At 39.2% G+C, this 23,433-nt stretch overlaps 1 protein-coding gene across 4 annotated transcripts in view; it reads left to right on the forward strand.

Moving 5' to 3' along the window:
• ANO4 (anoctamin 4) overlaps positions 1-23,433 on the forward strand; it is a 444,684-nt gene that overhangs the window by 263,359 nt on the left and 157,892 nt on the right. For 2 of the 4 annotated variants that reach the window (XM_043969145.1, XM_043969147.1), the window contains 3 exons: positions 3,012-3,116; positions 16,539-16,675; positions 21,623-21,781. In XM_043969145.1, coding sequence (XP_043825080.1) covers positions 3,012-3,116; positions 16,539-16,675; positions 21,623-21,781 — 401 coding nt within the window. Of the gene's footprint in view, positions 1-3,011; positions 3,117-16,538; positions 16,676-21,622; positions 21,782-23,433 lie in introns of those variants that run through there. The other 2 variants (XM_043969146.1, XM_043969149.1) reach the window with 2 other exon arrangements.

The raw sequence follows: 23,433 nt of genomic DNA on the forward strand, positions 1-23,433 counted from the left end.
ATGGTTATTTATTGAAAGCAACCTACTTTTCACTCATTTCTAATATGTTCACCTTTCAATGGGATGTGTGCTTTGGAAAGCAAATGCTGAAAAACCAACATTTAAAAAAAACACCCTAAGAATCCTGTTCAGCTTATTTGTGTTTAATACAATCAACTTAAGTAATTAAAGTAGGATAAAAAGTAATTAAAGTAGGAGTTCTCCTTGGCATTTTCAAGTAAGAATTTTTCACAGGGAAGCAAAGAGGTCATTTAACCTTTGTGGAAACACAGTTTCATGTGGAGTAGAGTGCAGGATTATCCTGTGCCAACAGCAGCCAGCAGCTGTTAGTCTGGGATTCAGTGATGACTGCCTAATTAGGAAGTCCAAATAAGGGATGGTTTTATAACATGGAGGCTAAATGCAAAGATTTTAGAAGTTAGGGCATTCACTCATTAACTCTTTTTTTTGTTTGTTTTTGGTGAGGCAATTGGAGTTAAGTGACTTACCCAGGGTCACACAGCTAGTAAGTGTCAAGTGTCTGAGGCCGGATTTGAACTCAGGTCCTCCTGAATCCAAGGTTGGTCCTCTATCCACTGCACCACTTAGCTGCCCCACACTCATTCACTCTTTTTTTTTTTTTGGTGAGGCAATTGGGGTTAAGTGACTTGCCCAGGGTCACACAGCTAGTAAGTGTTAAGTCTCTGAGGCCGGATTTGAACTAAGGTTCTCCTGACTCCAGGGCCAGCGCTCTATCCACTGCACCACGTAGCTGCCCCTCATTCACTCTTAATGCCCGCTATTTCTTATTTTAGGCCTGAGTTTGGCCACCCCCAAGTAGACATGCCTCATCTGTCACTTTCAGTAGTTCTTGAAGCACTTTTACAATATCACATCTGCTTCATGTGAAGCATTTTCCTCTTGCTTATCTCAGATGCTAGAAATCATTTGATAGGGGAAAAAAAGTTGCATCCCATTTCAAACCAGACCCATATAATAAGCATATGGTAGGGCTCAGGACAAAGTATTGTGACATTGGAATGGTATGCTCTATATCCTTTATTATACATATAAGAATTTGAGATTTAATCAGGGTAGGGAAGTCCTGGTGTGAGAACTCCTTCCACTATCCTATATCCAGTTACCTATCTGTGGCTCAGTAGATAAATCTTAGAGTTGCTTATGAAAGAAAAATGGAGTGCGTATTCCAGAATCATACAATTAATAAATGTCAGAGGTAGGATTTGAACCCAAGACTTCTGACAGTATTTCCAGAACTCTCCTCAATGCACTAGGTTGCTTCTATATCCTTTGTTTCATATGGTTAGTATTAAAATACCCCTATATGAAGTTGATAATAAGTTATATGATCTTGATTCCTAGCCTTTTGCCATAATAACTGAATGCATATATTCCAAGATACAGTGGCTGTTTACACTGGAGTAGAGCATAATACATTTCAAGGAGGAAGGGACCTCAGAGACCATTTACTGCAACTTCTTCATTTTATGGATGAGAAAACTGAGGCTCAGGGAGTTTAAATGACTTGCTATCACACAGGTAATAAGAAGTGGTCGTAGTTTGTTTTTGTTTTTTTAAGTTGGGCCTCCTGACTTCCAAGCCAGTGTTCTTTCCACTCACCCATTCTACCTCCCCAGAAAGATTCAGGAGAAACCAATGGTTGTGTTCCAGTATCCAAAGAGCATGTGTGGTGGAAGAGAGAGACAGATGATTATTGTGTTTTTCTTGACCTAAGTGATGCCATTTTTGGAATTAGCCTCTATTCAATAAAAAAGCAGTTATATCTAATACCTGAATTGCCTTCTTTTGCCCAAGGTTTTAGGCAAAGACACCCCCAAACCCAATATATACTCTTATGGAATCCTGATGCTATCAATAGAGTAGCATATGAGAAAGTCTCTACTTCCTTTCCCTTGGAACCCAACAAGATGCCCCCAAGGTCAAAGACTGCCCAGTTGTATGACTCTGGGTTTTCTTTATGGCTCTGGGGAATTATTTATATTGAAAATCCATTTGCATGTGCAGATAATGCTTCTTCATGCCTTGGCTTGTAGCAACATGCAGAATAAAGCCTCAACTGACTTGTATGCTAAATTATATTGAAGTGAGTATTCATGCTATAACATATAGAATAATGATCAGGCTTCTTCTGGTTGGCCCTAGAGATCAGAATTAGTAGTAGTGGCTAGAAATATTAATAAAACAAACTTGGGGTCATAGCTTTAAAGCTAGAAGGATCCTTATAATGGCAATATCCTCCTCATTTTACAGATGAAGAAACTAAGGCACAGAAGAGTTAAGTGTCTTGCTCAAAGTCACCCAGCTAATAAGAATCTGAAACAGGATTTGAACTCAGTTTTTGCGGAATCTAGATCTGGTGCCCTGTCTGCTATGCCATTCTGATTAGAGCTGTCCCAAAGCTCAGTGGGCTGCCTCAGGAGGAAGTGGTTCCTTCCTTCCTGGAGTTCTTTAAGTAGGGTCACTTGGAGTGATGGCTTCAGAGGTCCTTCCCACCTCTGAAATTCTGTGATAAACACAATTTCAATTGATTTTTGTTTTGTTTCATTTTTATGGTTATTGAATTGCTAACTAGAAACAAAGAAGTTGCTGTTCAGCAATTGAGTGCTGATCTACCTTTTCAGCACCAGTAAGAACTGACTGCCTTATTATAAACACCTCCTATGAGCACCAGCCTGCTGTATTCACTGCCACAGGAAATTACCAGTCAGTGTAATAATTGAGTTCATAAAGTGGGTGGCCTGGGGATTAAATCATAGCTACCTTTTCACTATAGAAAGACAGTTTTCCCCCTTAGCCTCAAGGAGAATAAATGGCCTGTCTATTTAAAAAGGAAAGAAAAGAAAGTCACCTCTTAGGGACCGCCCTTGGCATTGAAAACCAGCTCACCTTTTTTTTTTTAATTGATGCTGCTTCTCTTTGGAGTCCAAATGCTCTTTTGGGCTCTCTGCAGAACAATTGCAAACTCCATGCGTATTTTTTCATTTCTTTAGAAGGCCGGGTGGATTTGCAAGGTTACCCACTGGATATGCCAATGCAGACTGACGGCCCAAAGAGTGACGTGGACTTTTCAGAAATTCTTAATGCAATACAAGAAAGTAAGTTTTGCTCACATTTTAAATTGATTCCTAAAGTGCAAACCCAGAGCAAAATGCTGAAACAGACTGATAAATTTGAAAATAAAGACAGTGCACTTGAATAGGTGATGGCCAGACCACCACCACCCCCAAAAGAAAGAAGAGAATACAAAATATAACTGCATTGTAATACAAAGGTGGTTGGATAAAAGGAATATTTTACTTATGAAATTGAATGATTTTTTCAAGCAATTAGCATGTCTGGATTTTCTTTAAGGTTGGTTGGAAAAACTTTGACAGAACTCTGTCCTTTGAGTGCAGTCGATATCTGAGCAGTGGAATAACTAGAATATATACCATCTGTAGGGTGAACTCACTAGATTATCATTCTCTTTTGTTTTTTGGGGGGATGGGTGGACCTCACCTGTGATATCTTTGGTATAGAGAATTCCCAGTGAGGAAATTCTCTCTACTCATTCGGAATGACACCTGTTCCGCAACTTTTCATCTTAGAAATTTGCTGTGGGCCCTGAGAACTTATTAAACATCTCGCCCAGAGTCATATAGCCCATATATGTTAAATTCATCACTTGCACCCAGGCCTTCTTGATTCTAGCAATATCTCTTTGTATAATAATAATAATTATAATTATAGCATTTATATAGCATCTACTTGGTACCATGCACTATGCACTTTACAACTATTATTTCATTTGCTCCCCACAACAAACCTCGAAAGTAGTTACTATTATGTTTCCCATTTTACAAGTGAGGGAAATGAAGCAAACATGGGTTAAGTGACCTGCCCAGAGTGATGTCATTAGTAAATATGTGATACTAGATTTAAAATCATCTTCCTGACTCCAAGCTCAGTGCTCTATCCACTGTACCACTTAGCTACCCCAAAGTGACCCCTCAATTCTTTGGTTAATCAGACCCAAATAATAAGAATCTTTAAATAAACAGATCCCACCACCACCTAGCCAACCCTGCATTCCAGTTTTAAGATAAAGAAGCAAATAACATTAAACAAATTAGGAACTTATTCATTCAGCAGAGACTAATGAAATGCCAAAGAGAACTGTGCTAGGCACCAGGAGAGGTAGGGAAAGAGTGTGGACCTGTAATTGTATTGGTGTTGAGAGCAAGTCAACACCTTCTCTATAACTTACAGGCTTAGATGGTTAGAAAGATCATTAAGCTCATAGAACTTAGAGTCTAGTGGAAGAAGACAAGGCATCAGTCAGTCAACAAGTCTTTATTCAGTTCTTCCTGTATGTCATATTTGGGGCCAGACTCTGGGGTCACAAAGACAGTGAATGAAACCATCCCTACTCACCTGAAGTTAACATTCATGTCCCTAGGTGAATTGCTAAGAAGTAGGATCATAGTATCATAACTATAGACTTCAGGGACTTTAAAGCCATCTAAGGTATCCCACCTCTTGCAGTTTGGCAGATGAGGACACTGGGGACAAAGAAATGGAATATCTCTTTCTACTGCATCCTGTTGCCTCCTATGAGAATGAGGAATTAAATTAGGGTTCTGGTAGAAAGAAAAAGGAAACACAATTGGTAGGATTTAGTGACAATGATGCTGCATTCTATGTCTGTTATTTTTTTTAGGGATTTAACAACATTGTACTGGCGATGTGCATGTAACTTAGGAGGTGGATCCTTATTTCCATTTAACAGCTGGAAAAACTGAGGCTGAGAAAGGCAAAGAAATTTGCTACCCAAAATCACCCCTAAAATCATGATAAAGGCAGGGCCAGAATCTAGGTTTCCTGTCTCCTTGTTGTTTCCTCCCATGAAATCCTGTCACATAGAAATTTTTATTGGCCTACTGTTGAACAAAGTCAATCTTGTAATAGACAGGATAAGTTCTCAGAAGAAGGCAGGGTGGGATATTTCCACCAAAAAGTAACTATTCCTCAGTGTTCCAGTCAGATAGTTCTATTGTGTTGGGTTGATTCGTACAAGAGAAATTGAATTTTCCCCCCAAAAGATAATCCAGCTTGAATGAATAACAATTTGAAGAAAAATAGCTTCTTTGTAGGGACATAAAAGATAATGTAATTTTCTGGTTCAGTTTGAAAGATGATGGATCACCTATTGTTAATTAAACTTTTGTTCATATGTTTCTTAAATTTTCCATCAGAAACATAAGTAGGACTCATTTTGGGGTCTTTAAGAACATAAATATAAAACTTGGTGGGCAGGATAAGGCCTTAGTTAATTCTGGGTATTATGCATTTTGTACCATTTAATCATAATTACAGGCATTATTTTTCTAAGTTACTTTGAGATGAGAGAGGTCAAGACATTTCTGTATTTCTCCCACTGTGGGTTTCGTATATAAGAACATGAAGTTGTTGTGGAAGAAAGGATTATGTTTTTGGTTTGGTTTTTATTTTCTTTTGTTCTTCCAGTAGATTGGGTATGGGTTTGTGAACATCAGAGGGGGTAAGGTGGGTAGGGAGAGATGTGGGCCCCTTAGACTTTTGCTTTCATCTGGGCATGAAATTTTCCCCATAATAACAGGTTGGCACCTGCTCTAAAGATATTGTCTAAGAGACTTCTCTGGAGTTCCAGCACCCAGGTACATCCATCTACTGTATTACCCACTGAATTTGAGCTCAGGTTTCTTTCTCCTCTCCACTGTGCCACCCTAACAATGAGTGTTTAATATTTAATATTAAATAGCTCTAGCTGCCTGACAAATGTGGGCCTTGAAGTTTGAAAAGCCCTGGTTCCTTTAGACAGGAGTGTATTGGTATACCTTCAGAAAAGTTCATGCAAAACATCAGGCCTGGTTTTCCATGGTAAAAAGGGACAAGATTAAGGATATGTATACACAAAAGAGTTACGAGGTCACCATAAGTCAAGAGTGACATGGAAGACAACAAGCCAATACAAGCTTAGCCTGCACTAATAGACACAGGAGCAGCTAAGTTGCTCAATGGATAGAATGCTAGGCCTGGAGTCAGGATAACCTGAGTTCATATCCAACCTCAGACACTTACTTGTTGTGTGACCCTGGGGAAGTCACTTAATCCTGTTGGTCTCAGTTTCCTCATCTTCCAAATGAGTTGGAGAAGGAACTGGCAAACCACTTCAGTATCTTTGCCAAGAAAACTCCAAATGGGGTCATGAAGTGTTGGACAAGACCAAAAGACAATACGATAGTCACATGATATCTGGGATAGGGGAAGTGGTCATCCTCTCTTGGTCAGGGTACTATGTTCAATTCCTGTTAGTACATTTAGGAAAGACCTTGCTTGACAAGCTGAAGTAATCCTACGGAGGGTCTGTACAGTGGTGAGAGAACTCAAAGCGATGCCATATGAGAATTAAGTAGAGAAACTGGGAATGTGTAACTTGGGGTAGAAAAGACTCAGGGTAGTAAAACTCAATTAGTGTCTTTGAAGAGCCTTGCACACAGTAAATGCTTACAACATTTTCTGGGTGGTGCAGTAGATGAATGTTGGATGTGAAATTAGGAGGATTTTGAATTCTGCCTCAGATATTCACTATCTGTATGACCCTGGGCAAGTCACTTAACCTCTGACTGCCTGTTTGTACATCTGTAAAAAGGGGGGGGATGATAATAGCATCTACCTCAAGGGTTGTCAAATAAAATCACATCTCAAGTGCTTTACAAAACTTGAAGCACAAAGTGAATGCTCGCTAGTGCTATTATTATCGTCATTGGATGACTGTATGAACAGCTATATTGTGGCAGTCATATAATACTAATGTTCTCTAAGAAACAAAGGAAAAGATGCTTACAAAGAGATATGGAAAGGCTTGTAGTATGAGCTGATGCAAAGTGAAGAGGATAGAACCAGAGAATAGTTTGTACTGTAACATCAACATTATACAAAGAATTTTGAGAGATAAGACCACTGATCAATGAAATGGTTAACCATGCTTCCAGAGGATGGATAAGGAAGAACATTGTCACCCTGGGGCAGAAAGACTATGGACCAACCTGCAAAATGGGAAATACCTTTTTGGATGTAACCAGGATGGAAATCTGTTTTACATGACTGTGCTATGTATTACAGATCTCCCTTCCTTCCTTCCTTCCTTCCTTCCTTCCTTCCTTCCTTCCTTCCTTCCTTCCTTCCTTCCTTCTTCTCTCTCTTTCTTTCTCCCTTTCCTTCTTTGTCTCTTTCTCTGTTTGCTTTCCTTCCTTTTTTCCCCTTTCTTTTCAGTGGGTGGGAAAAGGAAAAAGAAATATATTTATAATTTTAGAGCATTTAGACATGTTTGAATTGGGCTCCAGAGATACCTCAAGAGACAGAACTAGAAGCATCAAGGGTAAGTTAAAATGAGGTAGATTTTTGGTTTGATATATGCAAAAATTTCCTGAAGATTAGGGCTCTCTCTGAGTAGTGAGTTTTCTATTGCTATAGATGTTCATGCAAGTTGGAGAATTCTCTGTCAGGCACACTGTAAGGAGGAAATTCCTCCTCATGAATAGACTGCAGTGAATAACCTGTTCAGGTGCCATCCTATTCTTGAGTTTCTCTAGTTTTATAAGAATTAATTAGCTGTCCTGGCACTGAGCTGCCTGAGGTACTGGATTTGCAGCCAAGGAGAATGGAATTCAAATCCTGAAGCAGACCTCTATTAGCTGTTTGACCCTAGACAAGTTACTTAAGCTTTTTGTGCCTCAGTTTCCTCAAAGATGAAACTGGATGGGGGTGGACTAGATGACCTGTAAGGTTCCTTCTACCTCAAAATATTATTCTATGAATTAGCATTTCATAAGCACACATGCATCCACACACATGTACATATGTATGTATACATGAGTGCATTGTGTATGTATACACATGTATATGTGTGTATATGTTTATGCATTTGTGTGTGCACATGTGCCTGTATATATTTGTGTAACCAATATCAAATGTAGTGTGTATGTAAAGTAGCTTTATTATGTCCCTTGTTATCTACAGCAATCTGGAGATCTGGCCAATCCTAAGAATAGAAATACGGCAAGTGAAACATTTCCAAGCTTAACATACACTTGCTCCCTTCAGGATTTAATTACCTTAGCCAGATCACCAAGGTTACTGTTGTGTACTACTTGCAATGGTCTCTAATCAACATCATACACATTCCTCATTGTTGAAATAGGAAAAGACTGGCAGTTTGTTGAAGCCATCTTAAAAGAATTGGAATACATTAAAGAAATGTATGATTTTTATGCAAAGTAAAAGAAAAACAAGAATCTCTGGAGTGTTTTAAGCAATTTTCCACAGCTGAATGAACATGCTGATATATTCGATAAACCCCCCCTAAATCATGCCCTCATGTTTTGGTGCCATTAATTTGGTCTTTATCTTTCTTATTCTTCATTTTTAAGACAAATTTTCTTGCTTTCTCAAAGGAGATGAGTGGTCGCTTCTTAACCATTTGACATCCTTGCTCTTCACAGTCTAAAGGACTGGGAGAAAACTGGTCATTTTGTCATAGCAGAGTTCATGTCTCACCCATTTTAAGAAGGAAAGTTAGTGATTCAATCCAATTTTGCAAGCTTTCAGTAAACACCTACTATGTGCCAGCCATTGTACTAGTCATCGAGGATACAAAGATAAAGGAGAAAACAATCGCTGTCCATGTGGAACTTCCTTCTTACTGGGGGAAAACAACATATACACAGATGAGCACAAAATACATGCATATATACACACATGCTTATACACATGCATGTGTAGGTGTGTGCACACACGTGTGCCTATATAAATTTATGTACATGTATACATATATGTGTATTATGTGAAGAAACTTCATTATGCCCCTTGTTATCTACAGCAACCCAGAGATCTGTCCAATCCGAAGAATAGGAATATAGCAGTATTCATGTGTTTACAAGTCTAGAACTAGAAGGAACTTTAAAGGTCATTCTAATCCAATGTCATCGTACACATGATGAAACTAAGGCTTTCAAAGACGTGAAGTGATTCCTCCAGGATCTTTTTCTTCCTGAAAGAAATAACTTTAATCCAGGTTTGCCTTATTCCAAGGCTAGTCTTCCACTGCACCCCTGACTATCTCTGCACTTGATGAGTTGACAACCAAATCACAAATGCAGAGATTTAGAACTGGAAGTTGCCTCAGAAGCCTTCTAGTTTGACCTTCTCATTTTACAGATGAGGGGAACTGAGGTGCAGCAAATTGAAACAGCTTGTGTGAGCAACTGAGGGCCAAGCAGCTTGCCCATTACCAAGGCATAAACTGACAGATGTGGGATTCCAGCCCGGGTCCTCTGACTTTATGGACAACATTCATTCCTTTGCCTCTCTTCTGATTCCAAAGCCAACATCACATGGCCGTTAGCCATTCTCATGTCTTTTTATAGTGTCTCTTGTTCGTTGAATTAGGTAATTGAGGAAACTGAGGTATAAAACAATGAAAAGATTTGCCACACTATTAGAGGTTACACAGCTTAGAGTCTGAGGTAAGATTTGAATTGGGGTCTTCTGACTTCAAGTCCAGTATATTAACTACTAAACCTTCTGTTAGTAAATTCATATTCAGTCAATTTGACTAATATATCCAGATTAGAACTTTCTAGAAGTGGAATGGATTGCCTTGGAAGACAGAGGAGCTCTCCCGTCTCTGGAAGCCTTCGCTGAGAGATGGAATGACCGCTTGTTGGGTCTGTTAGAGTGGAGCTTCCTTCTGTGTATGTGTTGATCTAGATGTGGGGGATGGGGGGGGGAGTATTGGAAAATGTTTAACAACCATCTCTCTGGGGTGAAAATGTAAGCAGCCCACTTTAAAAAATTTAATCTTATTATTAACATTTTCTTCATCACTTCCTAAGTCCTGGCAATCAACAAAACAATGTATCAAGCCCCAATTTATGGTGTCGGCTTATTTCAGAGGTATAAATGGTCACACTGAAATTTTAACAACGAACTCTCAGTAGTTGGCAGGAATTGGCTCCAGTCTAAAACTCTGTGATTCTGTGACTAAGAGTATTTGCCCCGACTGGTCTGGCCAGACTCTCATTATTGATCCCTCCCCACAAGAGCTGTCTTTTTTTTAACACCTATGTTTCAAGTGTGACAGAAAGCATGCACACTAGAACATGGCAAGTAGGTACCTGAATGAACTGCTGCACCTGTGTTGTCATTCCAAAATGAATCCTAAGAGAAATGAAATATTCCTCATTTAAAGAATCTCAGAACAGAGATCTCTTGGTCAGAATATAGTTATTAAGCCTTTATTTGCTTAAGAAAAGGGGGTTGAGAGATGCCATATTGTCAAGAACACAGCCTTTATACAGCTTTGCTCCTCCTTCTCCCCCTCTCCATTTCTTCCTTCTCCCCACCTTTTGCATTCCCTAGCCTGTCCCTCTTCCTCCTTCTCACTGTTATTTACAGATCACCTTAATGTTGGCAACATGCTTCACATGTGTTATCTTACTTGATTCTCTCTCCAACCCTGGGAGATAGGTGCTGTTACTATCCCCATTTTAAAGATGAAGAAACAGAGGTTGAGGGAGGATAAGGTGACTCACCCAGAAAAAATAGCTAGTAAGTGTTTTTATCTAGGTCTCAACACCTCCAAGTCCAACACTCTATCCATTGCACTGACCAACTGCCTTTCCCCAGGAGAAATGTAAATTTTCTTGTCTGGAGATGCCAGGCTCATGATTTGGAAGCTAAAGTTCTGAACAAAATTAATCTCCATAAATTAAAGTCAAGAAATATTGTAAGTTCCAAGAATTATAGGAATTCAGAGGACATCCTTTCCAGCCCATTCTTCATCAAGCATCTCTGACTAGCAGTCATCCAAGCTTTGCTTAAATAAGGAAGAAACAATTGAGAAATGGTCAAAGGATGTGAACAGGCAGTTTTCTGATGAAGAATTCAAAGCTATCTATTGCCATATGAAAAAATGCTCTAGAGGCAGCTAGGTGGCACAGTGGAGAGAGCACCAGCCCTGGATTCAGAAGGACCTGAGTTCAAATCCAGCCTCAGACACTTGACACTTACTAGCTGTGTGACCCTGGGCAAGTCACTTATCCCCAATTGCCCCACCCCCAAAAAATGCTCTAAGCCACTATTGATTAGAGAAATGCAAATTAAAACAACTCTGAGGTACCACCTGACACCTATCAGATTGACTAATATGACAAAAAAGGAAAATAATAAATGTTGGAGAAGCTGTGGAAAAATTGGAATGCTAATGCATTGTTGGTGGAGCTGTGAAATGATCCAAGCATTCTGGAAAGCAATTTGGAATTATGCCCAAAGGGCTATAAAGCTGTGCATACCCTTTGACCCAGCAATACCACTATTAAGTCTTTTCCCCAAAGAGATCATAAAAAGGGGAAAGGCCCCACATGTACAAAAATATTTATATCAGCTCTTTTTGTGGTGGCAAGGAATTGGAAATCGAGGGGTTGCCCATCCATTGGGGAATGGCTGAATAAGTTGTGGTATATGAATGTAATGGAATACTATTATGCTGTAAGAAATGATGAGTAGGCAGATTTCAGAGAATAACCTGGAAGGACTTGCTTGAATTGATGCTGAGTGAAATGAACAGAACCAGGAGAACATTGTACACATTATCAACAACACTGTGTGTTGATCAACTGTGATAGACTTGATTCTTCTCAGCAATACAACGGTACAAGATAGTTCCAAAGGACTCATGATGGAAAAGGCTCTCCAAATCCAGAAAAAAAAGAACTGTAGAATATGAATGCAGATTGCACCATACTATTTTTTTTTCTTTTGGTGCTGCTGTTGGTTTTTTGTGTGTTGTTTTTTTTTTTTTTGAGGTTTTTTTTTTCCTTTTTGCTCTGATTCTTCTTTCACAGCATGACGAATGCAGAAATATGTTTAATGTGATTGTACATATATAACCTATATCAGATTACTTGCTGTCTTGAGGAGGGGGGAGGGAGGGTAGGAAGGGAGGGGAGGGAGGGAGAAAAATCTGCAATTAGAAATCTTATAAAAACAAATATTGAAAACTATCTCTCCATGTACCTGGAAAATAATAAAATACTTTTAAAATAAAAAAAAAATAAGGAGGAAGCCACCATCTTCTGATACAGCCTATTGCACAGGTCTGGTGATTAAGGAGTACTCCCTTAAAATGAATTAGAGCTGCCTCTCTGCACCTTGTAACCATTTCCCCCAATTTTGTGCTCTGGAGCCAACCAAAATAAACTTAATCCCTCTACCATACAACCAACCAAGTATCCGAAGAAAGCATCTTGTTCCTCCTGAATTTTTTCTTCTCCAGGCTGAACATCCCAGTAATTTCAACTGATTCTTATATATCATGAAACCCTTTGACATTTTGATTTTGGGGGTTCTCTCTAGCTTCTCAGTATGTTCCCTAAAATTAAACTGAAACTACCCACACCTTGTGGTTAATGAATCTCCATCAGAACCACAGTGGATGTGACTACAGTAGAAACTTGTTGGGCTTCCTTCTGCAGAAGGGTCACCAAGCCCTTGTCACCTCTCTTCCACTGGTCCACATGTTCTACAAAGTCATGTTGAAATGACAGCTATACTCTCCACTGAAGCTATTGGGAAGATGTCAGGCAACAACAGCATTATAAAGTCATTCATCCACTAGAAATGATTTCCATGGGCACTCAGATGGCAACCCCCCGATAATGACATGCTGACTCTCAGTGGGGCATGACGGAGAAGTAAAGGACCTTTGTCTCATTTCCCTTTCGAATCAAATGGCTGTGCTTTTAAAGCAGAGGGCCCAGTTAAAAGCCATCAAAATTGCAACTTCATGCTTCATGGGTCATAGCTTAGCCCGGAATATACCGTCCTCTGCAGAACTATAGAAGCCATCATTATAGAAGGATTAAGTGTACCCAAGCAATCTCTCCAGTACAGGAAGATGATGAACAGCCTTGCTTCTGCATCCAGCAGAATACTTTTATTTATCTCATGATTTTGGAGACAAACATTTGGGTGATGCTACACAGCTTTCTTTTTTTGTATTTCAAATTTATATGTAGATTTTTCATTTGCTCCCATTTAGTTTCTGGGAGGTATTAATTGAAATAGTCTGATGTTTCTTGGGAGAGAGGAAGAAAAGAATAAGAAAATGAAGGAAGTGAAGAATGGAGGGAAGGAAGGAGGAAGACAAAAACACTTATTAATCCCTTTGTGCCAGGAACTTTGCAAAGTGAAGAAAAGACAAATATGTGAGAGAATTCCTGCTCTCAAGGAGTTTGAATTTTAATTTATGTGTAAGGAGTTTAAATTTTAATTGGTTGTTGTTGTACAGTCATATCTGACCCTTCATAACCCCATTTCGTCTTTTTTTGTTTTTTGCAAAGATATCTGAGTGGTTGGCCATTTCCTTCTCCAGCTCATTTTACAGATGAGGAAACTGAGGCAAACAAGTTTGACTTTCTCAGAGTCACACAGCTACCATCTGAGGCCTGAAGAGGAGTCCTCTTGACTTCAGGCCTGGCTCACTCTCTGCCACACCACCTACATGCTCCTTGCATTTTAATAAAGGAAGACAATTCATATAGGGGAGTAGTAGGCAGGAAGGAGTATTTTTGGTCTGGGAAGTCACAAGGATGGGGAGTGGCCATTGAAATGTATTTATTTGTATTTGTTCACTTCATATTTATGTTGTATGGACTTATATATGCCCTTATTCTTAGAATATAATTTCCCTGGGAGTAGGCATTGTTTCATTCTTTGTACTTATATACCCATGATAACAGTTGAAACATTAATAGATATTGTTGATTGAGAGCTCAATGGGTAGTTTAAAAATAGATGAGATATTAACACAAAAGCTCTCAATATTCCAATGGACCACTGAGCTCCTCCATTTGGATGTTCTTTCCAACATGAAGATAGCAACCAGCCATACCTACTTATCTCGTACAAATTCTACACATCATCCCATAAGATGACCACAGGGTAATCACAAATGGCACCAGTAAAAACAATTTTTTAAAATAAAGTTTGCTTCACCTATTCCTTTCTTACTCACATGAGGTCTCTTTATTTGATAAGATCTTTACTTCCAGGTGTCCTGAAGGGGCTGCTCCTTGTTTGAGGTCTTTCAACAGGAAGCCTGTTGTTTGCTTGTAAAGGGGATTCTCTACCAGCTTGGGCTTGTTATTTCTCCCTCTGAGATCCCATGATTCTTGAAGTTTTTAGAGCCACATCTTGATGAATGGTGGAGCCAACGCATCTTTTAAGTCTTCAGTGGAACAACAACAAACCCTCTCAAAGCCTTTTCTTATTCCATTGTCTATCTTGTGTATGTACAGGAAATCATATTCTCATAGCTGAGCACACACCCAGGAAGACATAATTCTTCTCCTCCCCCTCTTCTTAAGACTCAAAACTGAGGCCATGCCTGGACCAATAGAATTCTCAGCTAACTCATGTGCATTTTTAAAGAGATTTTGCTCTGTCCTTAAAATGGGTGCTTTTCCTTGTTGTATGTCCTTGACCTCTGTCGCAGCCTGGTGAAGCCTATGGACTCCTTGGAATAATATTTTTAAATAATTAAAGAAAACACCCAGTTTTAGTTAAAGGTTAGTAAAAATAAAAATTATTTTTTTCTCACATCCAAGTTTACAGACCTTCTTGAGGCTAAATAGATCTCAGGTTAGTTAAGAACCCATGATGGAAAAGCTATTTGGTCAGTGTAGATCAATGGCTTCAATAGAAACAGAGACCACTAAACCATTTATAAGGATCCCTGCAGGCAGATATTGACTTAGAAAACCACATATTGACATTATCTGTGTTTCATTGTGTTTTTATTTATTTTGTTAAGTATTTCCCAATTTCACTTTTATCTGGTTTGGCCACATTGGGAGTGTTTGTCTGTGTTTGACATCTCTGGTGTAGGGAATCCCTACTGAAACTAATGATTCCTAGGGTCCATGTTTAGTGATATTATTCTTCCTATTTCATCTCATGCCATCAGTATTGAAGAGGACCAGGTTCCATTCCATTGGGTTGTTTTGTTTTTTGTTGTTTTTTTGGGGGGTGAAGTGGGTGAGGCAATTGGGGTTAAGTGACTTGTCCAGGGCCAGACAGCTAATAAGTGTCAAGAGTCTCAGGCTGGATTTGAACTCAAGTCCTCCTTAATGCCCACTGCACTACCTAGCTGCCCCCATTCCATTGTTTTTTCTGATAAAATGGTACCTGCTGTCCCACCCACCCAGCATTGATGAAGCACTTATTATGTGCCAAGCAGTGTGCTATGTTCTGGAGAGTCAGAAGCAATGAATAAGACAATCCCTGTGCCCAAAAACCTTTTTACAAGGGGAGGTAGTATATGAAAAGATAAATAAATGTGGAATATATGAAAAATAAAGTGATTGAGTGAGGAGAGGTTGGTTTCCCAGTGACTGAATCAGGAAAGGTCTTCGGAAGGGGTCAGAACCTGAGTGAGCCTTGAAGGGCATCAGGAATCCAAGAGGTAGAAGTAGGAGGGGAAAGCATTCTAGCTTTGGGAGATAACCTGTGCAAGTACATGGAGGTAGGAGGAGGAATGTCACAGATGGGGAAGATCAAGTTAGCCAGTTTGACTGAAACTTTGAACATAAAGGGGAACAATATGTAATCAACATGTGAAAGTAGACTGGAGTCAGACATAGAAGGGGTTCAACTACCAAACAGGAATTCGTATTTTTCCTAAATGTAATAGGGAGCTACTTAAAGTGTCCCTGTTTTGTTTGAGAATTCTTCTGATAACTTTCCTAGATACATAGAACTGAGATTCTATATGACCCTCACATCCATAATTGATGGGAGAAACACTTTTAAATTGTCTTTGCAAAGCATACTAATTTTAAAAAATTAGATGCCTGTCTCTTTTTGTGGTGGCTAAGAATTGGAAATCAAAGAATGTCCATCAATTGGGGAATGGCTAAACAAGCTGTGGTATATTCTGGTGATAGAATATTACTGTGCTATAAGAAATGACAGGCAGGATGATTTCAGAAAGGCCTGGAACTACTTGTATGAACTGATGTATAGTGAAGTGAGCAGAACCAAGAAAATGTTGTGCACAGAGACAGCGATACTGTTTGATGAAGAACTGTGAATGACTTAACTATTCTCAGCCATACAATGATCCAAGACAATCCCAAAGGACTAATGATGAAGCACACTATCAACCTTCAAAGAAATAACTGATATTGATTGAACACAGATGAAGGATGCTATTTTTCACTTTCATTTTTTTCTTTGATTCAAGTTTTCTTGTACAAAATGACTAACATGGTAATGTTTTACATAATTGCACATGTATAACCCATATCTGATTACTTACCACCTCAGGGAGAAGGGTGGAAGGAAGGAGAGATTAAATTTGGAACTCAAAACTTTAAATAAAAATGTTTATTAATATAAAAAAGATGCTTGAATTGATCTCTTTATTTTCCTTTCAGTGGCCAAGGATGTCAACATTTTTTTTGATGAATTAGAAGCTGTCAACAGTCCTTGCAAAGATGATGATTCCCTGCTTCACCCTGGTAACTTGACCAGTACTTCAGATGATGCAAGTAGATTAGAAGCTGTGGGAGAGGTAAGACTTAGTGCGATCATAAAATATAATTCTTGCTGTGACAACTGACAGCATATGCTACCTTCTGTACCTTCAGCAAAAGGTGAAACTATTTCTTCTAGTGTCTAATACATGCTGTACCTGTGGGCTCTTGATCACATAGAATTTCTTGGATGAATGTTGAATTCATTTGAGAGTAGAGAATCTTGTGTTTGTGAATTAATGTTCTTTTTTTTCATTTTCATTGACTCCTTTTGCTTCCATTTTTACCTTTATAGTCACTTCCAAATATATATACTTCCCCCTTCCCTCACCACCACCCTTGTTATAAATAAAGTGTTATTAAAAAGTTATAAAGTGTTATAACAAAAGTTAAGTGATATTGACAGAGCATCTACAACTGGCATCTTATGCTACCTTCTTCACCTTTCACCCACCACCGATACAGAAAGGAGAAATCCATTATAGCCCTTGTTCTCTGGAACAAAGATTATTTATTGTAATGAAACTGAGTTTATTTGCTTTCTTGCTGTGGTTTTTGTGACCTTCATTGTAGCCATTTTCTTCTCTTGGCTCTGTCTGCTTTGCCCCGCATCAGTTCATGCAAATTTTCCCCACACTTTTCTGAATTATTGACAATATCAATAATAGTAATTTCTTACAGTGCAATGATATGCTGTTACTTTCATATATCACAACTAGTCCAGCCATTCCCCAATAGATGAACACTCACTTTTTTCCAATAATATGTTTTTGCTACCTCAGAGAGTACACAACGAGTATTTTCATTTATATGATGATCTTTCTGTCATTGATCTCTTTGATGTATATGCCTAATAATGTGGTCACTGTATCAAAGGGTATGAATAACTGACCCATTTTCTTTCATAATTCCAAACTATTTTCCAGAAAGTTCATGAATAAATTCACAACCCCACCGAGTATATTAGTGTTCTTTGTTTTTAAAAGTGTTTATTTGCTTTCCCTCTGTAATTTATAGACTAGGTATGATCATGAAAACATTTCTTTGGTGACTACTTTTCAAAGAATAAATGCACAAACCCCTTCCCAGACAACCCAGACAACTAATTAGAGTTAGTGTGGTATAGTGGATTTGGAGTAAAAGAACTTGACTTCAATTAACTAACCCATGAACAAACATTTATTAAGTGCGTGCTATGTGCCAGACACTCCAAGTATTGGGCATACAACAAAAAAAGTGAAAAATTTCCCTGCCCTCAAGGAACTTACATTCTAACTGGGGAGACTTACTAATTGTTCTACCTAGTAAGTTTAAGTTCTTCTCTATAATTGTGTGATGCTGACCCAATCACTTTGGTTCTGGAGGCCAACATTGCCAAATGAAAAACTTGGACCAAATGACCTATAAGGACCCTTCCAGTTCTCTATCCTATAACATGATGGAAAGAATCTTTCAGTTGGCAATATAATATAATAATTGCTACATCCAACAAAAATCTAATTTACATGAAGAAAGCTTCTTCTAAATGGTTTATTGGTTAATCAATTGATTGTTCTTTGTACTAATCTCTGCCAGAATAGAATATAAGACTTAAAAGTCTTAAACTTCCCTAGTACAGTCCCACAGCACCAAGAGTACTGCTTGGTGTATGTTGTTATTTAGTCACGTCTGACTCTTCTTGACCCAATTTGGGGTTTTCTTGGCAAAGACACTGGAGTGCTTTGTCATTTCCTTCTGCAGCTCATTTTAAAGATGAGAAAACTGAGGCAAACAGGCTAAAGTGATTTGCCCAAAGTCACACAGCTGGTAAGTGTCTCAGGCCAGATTTGAATTCAGGTCTTCCTGACTCCAAGCCCACTGCTCTATTCACTACACCACCTAGCTTTACATAAAACTCACTCATTAATTGTTGTCCTAAGGCTGCCTGTATTTCTATTTGCCTGTGCAATCTAGAAGGTCATTGCAATTACTGTGTGAATTAGTTCCATCTGTCTGATGTCAATTTGGCAAAACAAATATTTGTTCAGTTGTATGAGCCATTACTCTGTGTGTCTGTGCAGTTTCATACACCACCATGATGAACACATACAATGAGTGTAAGTAATAAGAATGGGCAGTCAATTGAAGATCTATCTCATATGACTTTATTATTTTCTTTCTTTGAAATTAAGATAATCAAGTATGCAAATAACCAACAGATTATACTAATTTTTTCAACTGCTTTCTTTTCTTTTTCTCTCTCACCTCAAAAAAGAACAAAAACCTACACACTGTTGGTGGCAATGTGGATCTATACAACCATTCTGGAAAAAATTAGAAATCATTTAAGAAAGATCACTCATTTCCTCATCCTTTTTTACCCAATGATTATGCTGTTGGGCATAAAGCCCAAGGAGGGGAATGATGGAAAGAAATTGCCCCCAGATTCATATTGCAATCTCTTTTCTCAGTATTCAGCAAAATTGCTACCATTTTGGAATTCAGTGGCTTTTAGTTCTTTTCTTTCCTCCATGGTGCCGAACTTGGAGACTGAAAGATCTAGATTTGAATGCTCCCTTAATTAATTTAGGTCAATACTTCCTACATGATTTCTCATCTTAAGGGACTGTATAAAGACTGAGTGGTCAAGTGACTTACCCAGGGTCATACAGGTATCATATGTCAAAGGCCAGATATGAACCCACATCTTCTACGCTTTGAGGCTGGTTCTTTATTCACTAACCCATGCTCCCTTAAACACAGATGGTGCTCAGTAAATATTTACTTAGAAAAGAATGTACCCACTTTGACTAGATTTCCCTGTATCCGTTATCCAAAGTAGTTACTGAGCATTTCTTTTTGGTTGGAAAAAATCATTTTAAAAAGAAAGCACATTTTATTCCAAGAAGAAAGCTCACAAAAAGCCACTTTTGTGATCATGGTGTTGCAGCATTGGTCAGACTTAGAAGGGATTTCAGAGGTCATTGAGTCCAACCTACACCCAAATAAGAGAGTGATAGTGATGGTGATTCAGCCGGCGATTTCACTGGTCCAAAGGGCTTCCAGGTCAGGAAGCTTCCTCCATTTGTGCAGGTTGGCACCTTCTCTGCAACTTGCATACTTTAAGAGTTGCCTTGACCCCTGAGCGGTTCCTTGATGGATCCAGAGTTCACAGTCAGTATGTGTCAGAGGCCTGACTTACTTTTTCTAGCTTCAAGGCTCCATTCTCTACCCACTAGGACACACTACCTTTGTGTCCAAATGGGAATTCCATCTAAAACTGACCCAACAAATGACTCTTGCTTAGAGACCTCCATAGTCTCTCCAGGCATTGTACTGAGAGGGATTTTTGTCTGTGATGTGAGCAAAAGTTCAGTTTCAATAACTCTCCTCAACACCTGGCCTGCTTATCTCTCTCATGAAATAACTTTTAAGAAACAAGTGTTGTGTGGCAGCTAGGTGGTGCAGTGGATAAGGCATCGGCCCTATATTCAAGAGAATCTGAGTTCAAATCTGGCCTCAGACACTTGACACTTACTAGCTGTGTGACCCTGGGCAAGTCACTTAACCCTCATTGCCCCTACAAAAATAAAGAAAGAGAGAAACAAAGAGGTGCTCTGTGCTACCAGATGCTAAATACTATGCTCTTCCTTAGCCAGACCTGCCAGAGATGGAGATGGGATTTTTAATAATAATAATAATAATAATAATAATAATAATAAAGTGCCTACTATGTGCCAGGCACTATACTGAACACTTTACAATTATCGTCTCATTTGACTCTCACAACAACCTTGAGAGGTAGGTACTTTCATTGCCACATTTTATAGACTAAAAAACCAAGGTTAAGTGACTTATCCAGGGTCACACAACTAGTAAGTGCCTGAGCCTCAGGTATTCTTGACTCCAAGCACTTCACTCTACCCACTGTATGCTACCTGGCTACCCCATCTATCATCTAACTTATGCAGAGGAGAAGAAGCCAAACCAAGAGACCCATAACACTGCAATGCTAACAGTAAAGTAAATGAAAACAACACTAAAAAGACAGCCAAACGCTGATTGATTGTGATGATCTGTCTCAATTCCAGAGAACAGATCACAAAACCTCCTTCCTCTTGAATCAGATGAAGGAGAATCCAGTTTAGAGATTCTGCTTTCAAAATTCCACCCACACACCACCAACTACTCAAAGCCTTCCCTGATCCCAGCAGATGGGAGCCATCTCCTCCCTTGAGTTGGTCATAGCCCTTTGGACTCTTCTTACTTATCACAGTGGGCACAATGCAGTCCCTGTTGATTGGCTTTGTGTGATTGCTTTTCTTTGTTATAGGAATGGGTTTAAGGGATGAGGGTAGAGGCGCTAATATCAGGCAATGACTGTAGTATGAAAAAGACACTGATAATTTTTTTTCAAAAAAATAATATAAATAATGGATAAATAAACGTGGATTATAAATAATACATCAATAAAAATAAAACACAATCTCTATCTGGGAAATTAGATTGTTGTCTGCCAAATTTTCAGCAGCCCTCGCTTCAGGGTTTTATTACTTATGCATTCAATGACAGTGACCTTCAGGAGTCAGAAAAAATCATACCGATCTTTCCAGTTGTTACACACAAGCATGTGTGTACACACATATGTACAGCTACACACTGTGTGTTTGTGTGTGTGTGTGTAAATTGGGAGGAAAGCCTTTATTAAGTGCTGTCTGTGTGCCAAGCACTATGCTAAGCTGCAAGGATATAAATAGAATGGAATAATGATGTGCACTGTCCAGGAGCTGACATTCTCATTGGAGGAGACCACACACATAGGAGAGCTCAGCTGCAGGGTGGCTAGCAAGGCCCAGTGCATGCATGTATATGGGGTGTGTGTGTGTGTGTGTGTGATTTATTCATTTTGATTTCTTTACTTAACCTCACAAGAACTTCTCATGGACCCCGAGTTTCAGTCTCTGTGACTGATTAAATGGGTTCTCTTTTCTTTTCTTTTGATGCAGGTAGCCCCAGAGAAAACCAGATCCAACGGACTTTATTTTAGAGATGGAAAATGTCGGATTGACTACATCCTTGTGTACAGGAAGACCAACCCGCAGACTGAAAAGAGGGAGGTGTTTGAAAGAAATATCAGAGCAGAAGGCTTGCAAATGGAGAAGGAGGTAAGTGTTTGGATGAAAAGCTATAAAATATCCACATGGTCCTCCAGAGAGATGGTAAGAAAATGTTCAAATGGAAAGAAGATGCTCGCATTCATTGTTAACCATTTCACTTGACTGTGCTTTACATCCAGAGGTCTCAGAATCATGGCACAGGGCAAAGATTGCTGTTTGGAGTCGAAGGATCTGGGTTTAAATCCTGGCTCTCCTACTTACAACCTGTGTTACTTTGGGCAAGTCTCTGGGCCTCCATTACCTCATCAGTACAATGGGAAGGTTGGATCAGATAAACTAAGGCTTCCTCTAGCCCTAGATTAATGATCCCATGAAATGCATTCTGGTCACGTGACTTTGCCTACAGCATCGACCCGTATGTGTTTTCCCATGACAGTGAGTGAAAGCGGGCTGTTCCAGTTTCATGAACCTTTGGCCAGGTTGGCATCCCATGTTTATTCAGGTTTGGTCTCTGTTATTTGCACAGATGGCCTGGAATTAGTAGTAGACACTAAAAACAGCTCCTCTCAGCTTCCTCTGGTGTGGACCCTCCATCCTGAGTCAAGAACACAGCTGTAACTAGGGTGGGGCTACTGGGGTTTTGTCCTCAGGTGCTAATTGGGAATGGAACATACTTCTCTTTCTAGAGAGCATGGATTCTTATTCTGGGGTACATAAAATTGCATTTTTAAGAATATTTGCAGATATGTGTTTCAATGTCATTGGTTTCCTTTGTCATCCCAAGTATTTTATTTTATGCATTAAAAAATATTCTGAGAAGGAATCCTTAGGTTTTACTAGATTGCCTGAAGAGTCCTTGATAAGAAAAAAAGTTAAGAACCTTTATGCTAAAGCCCATCTTCCAGCCTCATCCAAGCTCTTCCCTGTAGCCTCTTAACTTGCCCAGCTGCAGGATGCCACTCCTCATATTCTATTATGATGTCTTCTGTTGCAGATCCCATGTTCCCTGATCACTTCTCTTTTCTACCTTCCCCCCGCACCCCCACCTTACAGAGATAGAGGCACAGGGTTGAGAACTGTTAGCAGTAGCCTGGGAATGCATCCTGAACCCTTTGGGGGCTGGAAAGCAACATGGTACAGTGGATTTGCCATCATAGGACTTGGGTTTGAAACTTACCTTTATCAGTTACTGCCTGTACCACCTTGAGCAAGCCTCAGTTTCCTCATTTGTCAAATGGAGATGTTGTACTAGCAGCCTCTGAAGGACTTTCCAACCCTGAATCTATAAAGGAAAGTCCTTATAGCATGCCTGCCCCCTCTGCTGTTTCTCCCTCAACCAGTCTTCCCATGGCAAATAATATAGAGGTAAAGCTCTTGGTTTTACTTTCATTGATGCCGGCTCCTCACAGGCTTCATCTTTGTCCCATAAGAGGATGTATCCAGCCAAAAGCCATAACCTGGATCTTATGACCCTCTAGGCAAATCATTGGATATCTCATCATCCGACTGAAATCTTCAAATGTAGGAACTCCCTGGAGGTTTCATAAGCTTTATTTTGTGACTTACCAGGTAAAACTGGATGTATCTTATGCTTCTTGAATAAAGAATGCTGTGAAAATGTGGCAGACAAATTTAGAGTCACATCTAAAGGGTATGCTCCTAAATATTTTTCTTTTTAAAAAAATTTATTTTTAACTTTT

This window comes from Dromiciops gliroides, chromosome 5 (assembly GCF_019393635.1).
Source record: "Dromiciops gliroides isolate mDroGli1 chromosome 5, mDroGli1.pri, whole genome shotgun sequence".
NCBI classification, from domain to species: domain Eukaryota; kingdom Metazoa; phylum Chordata; class Mammalia; order Microbiotheria; family Microbiotheriidae; genus Dromiciops; species Dromiciops gliroides.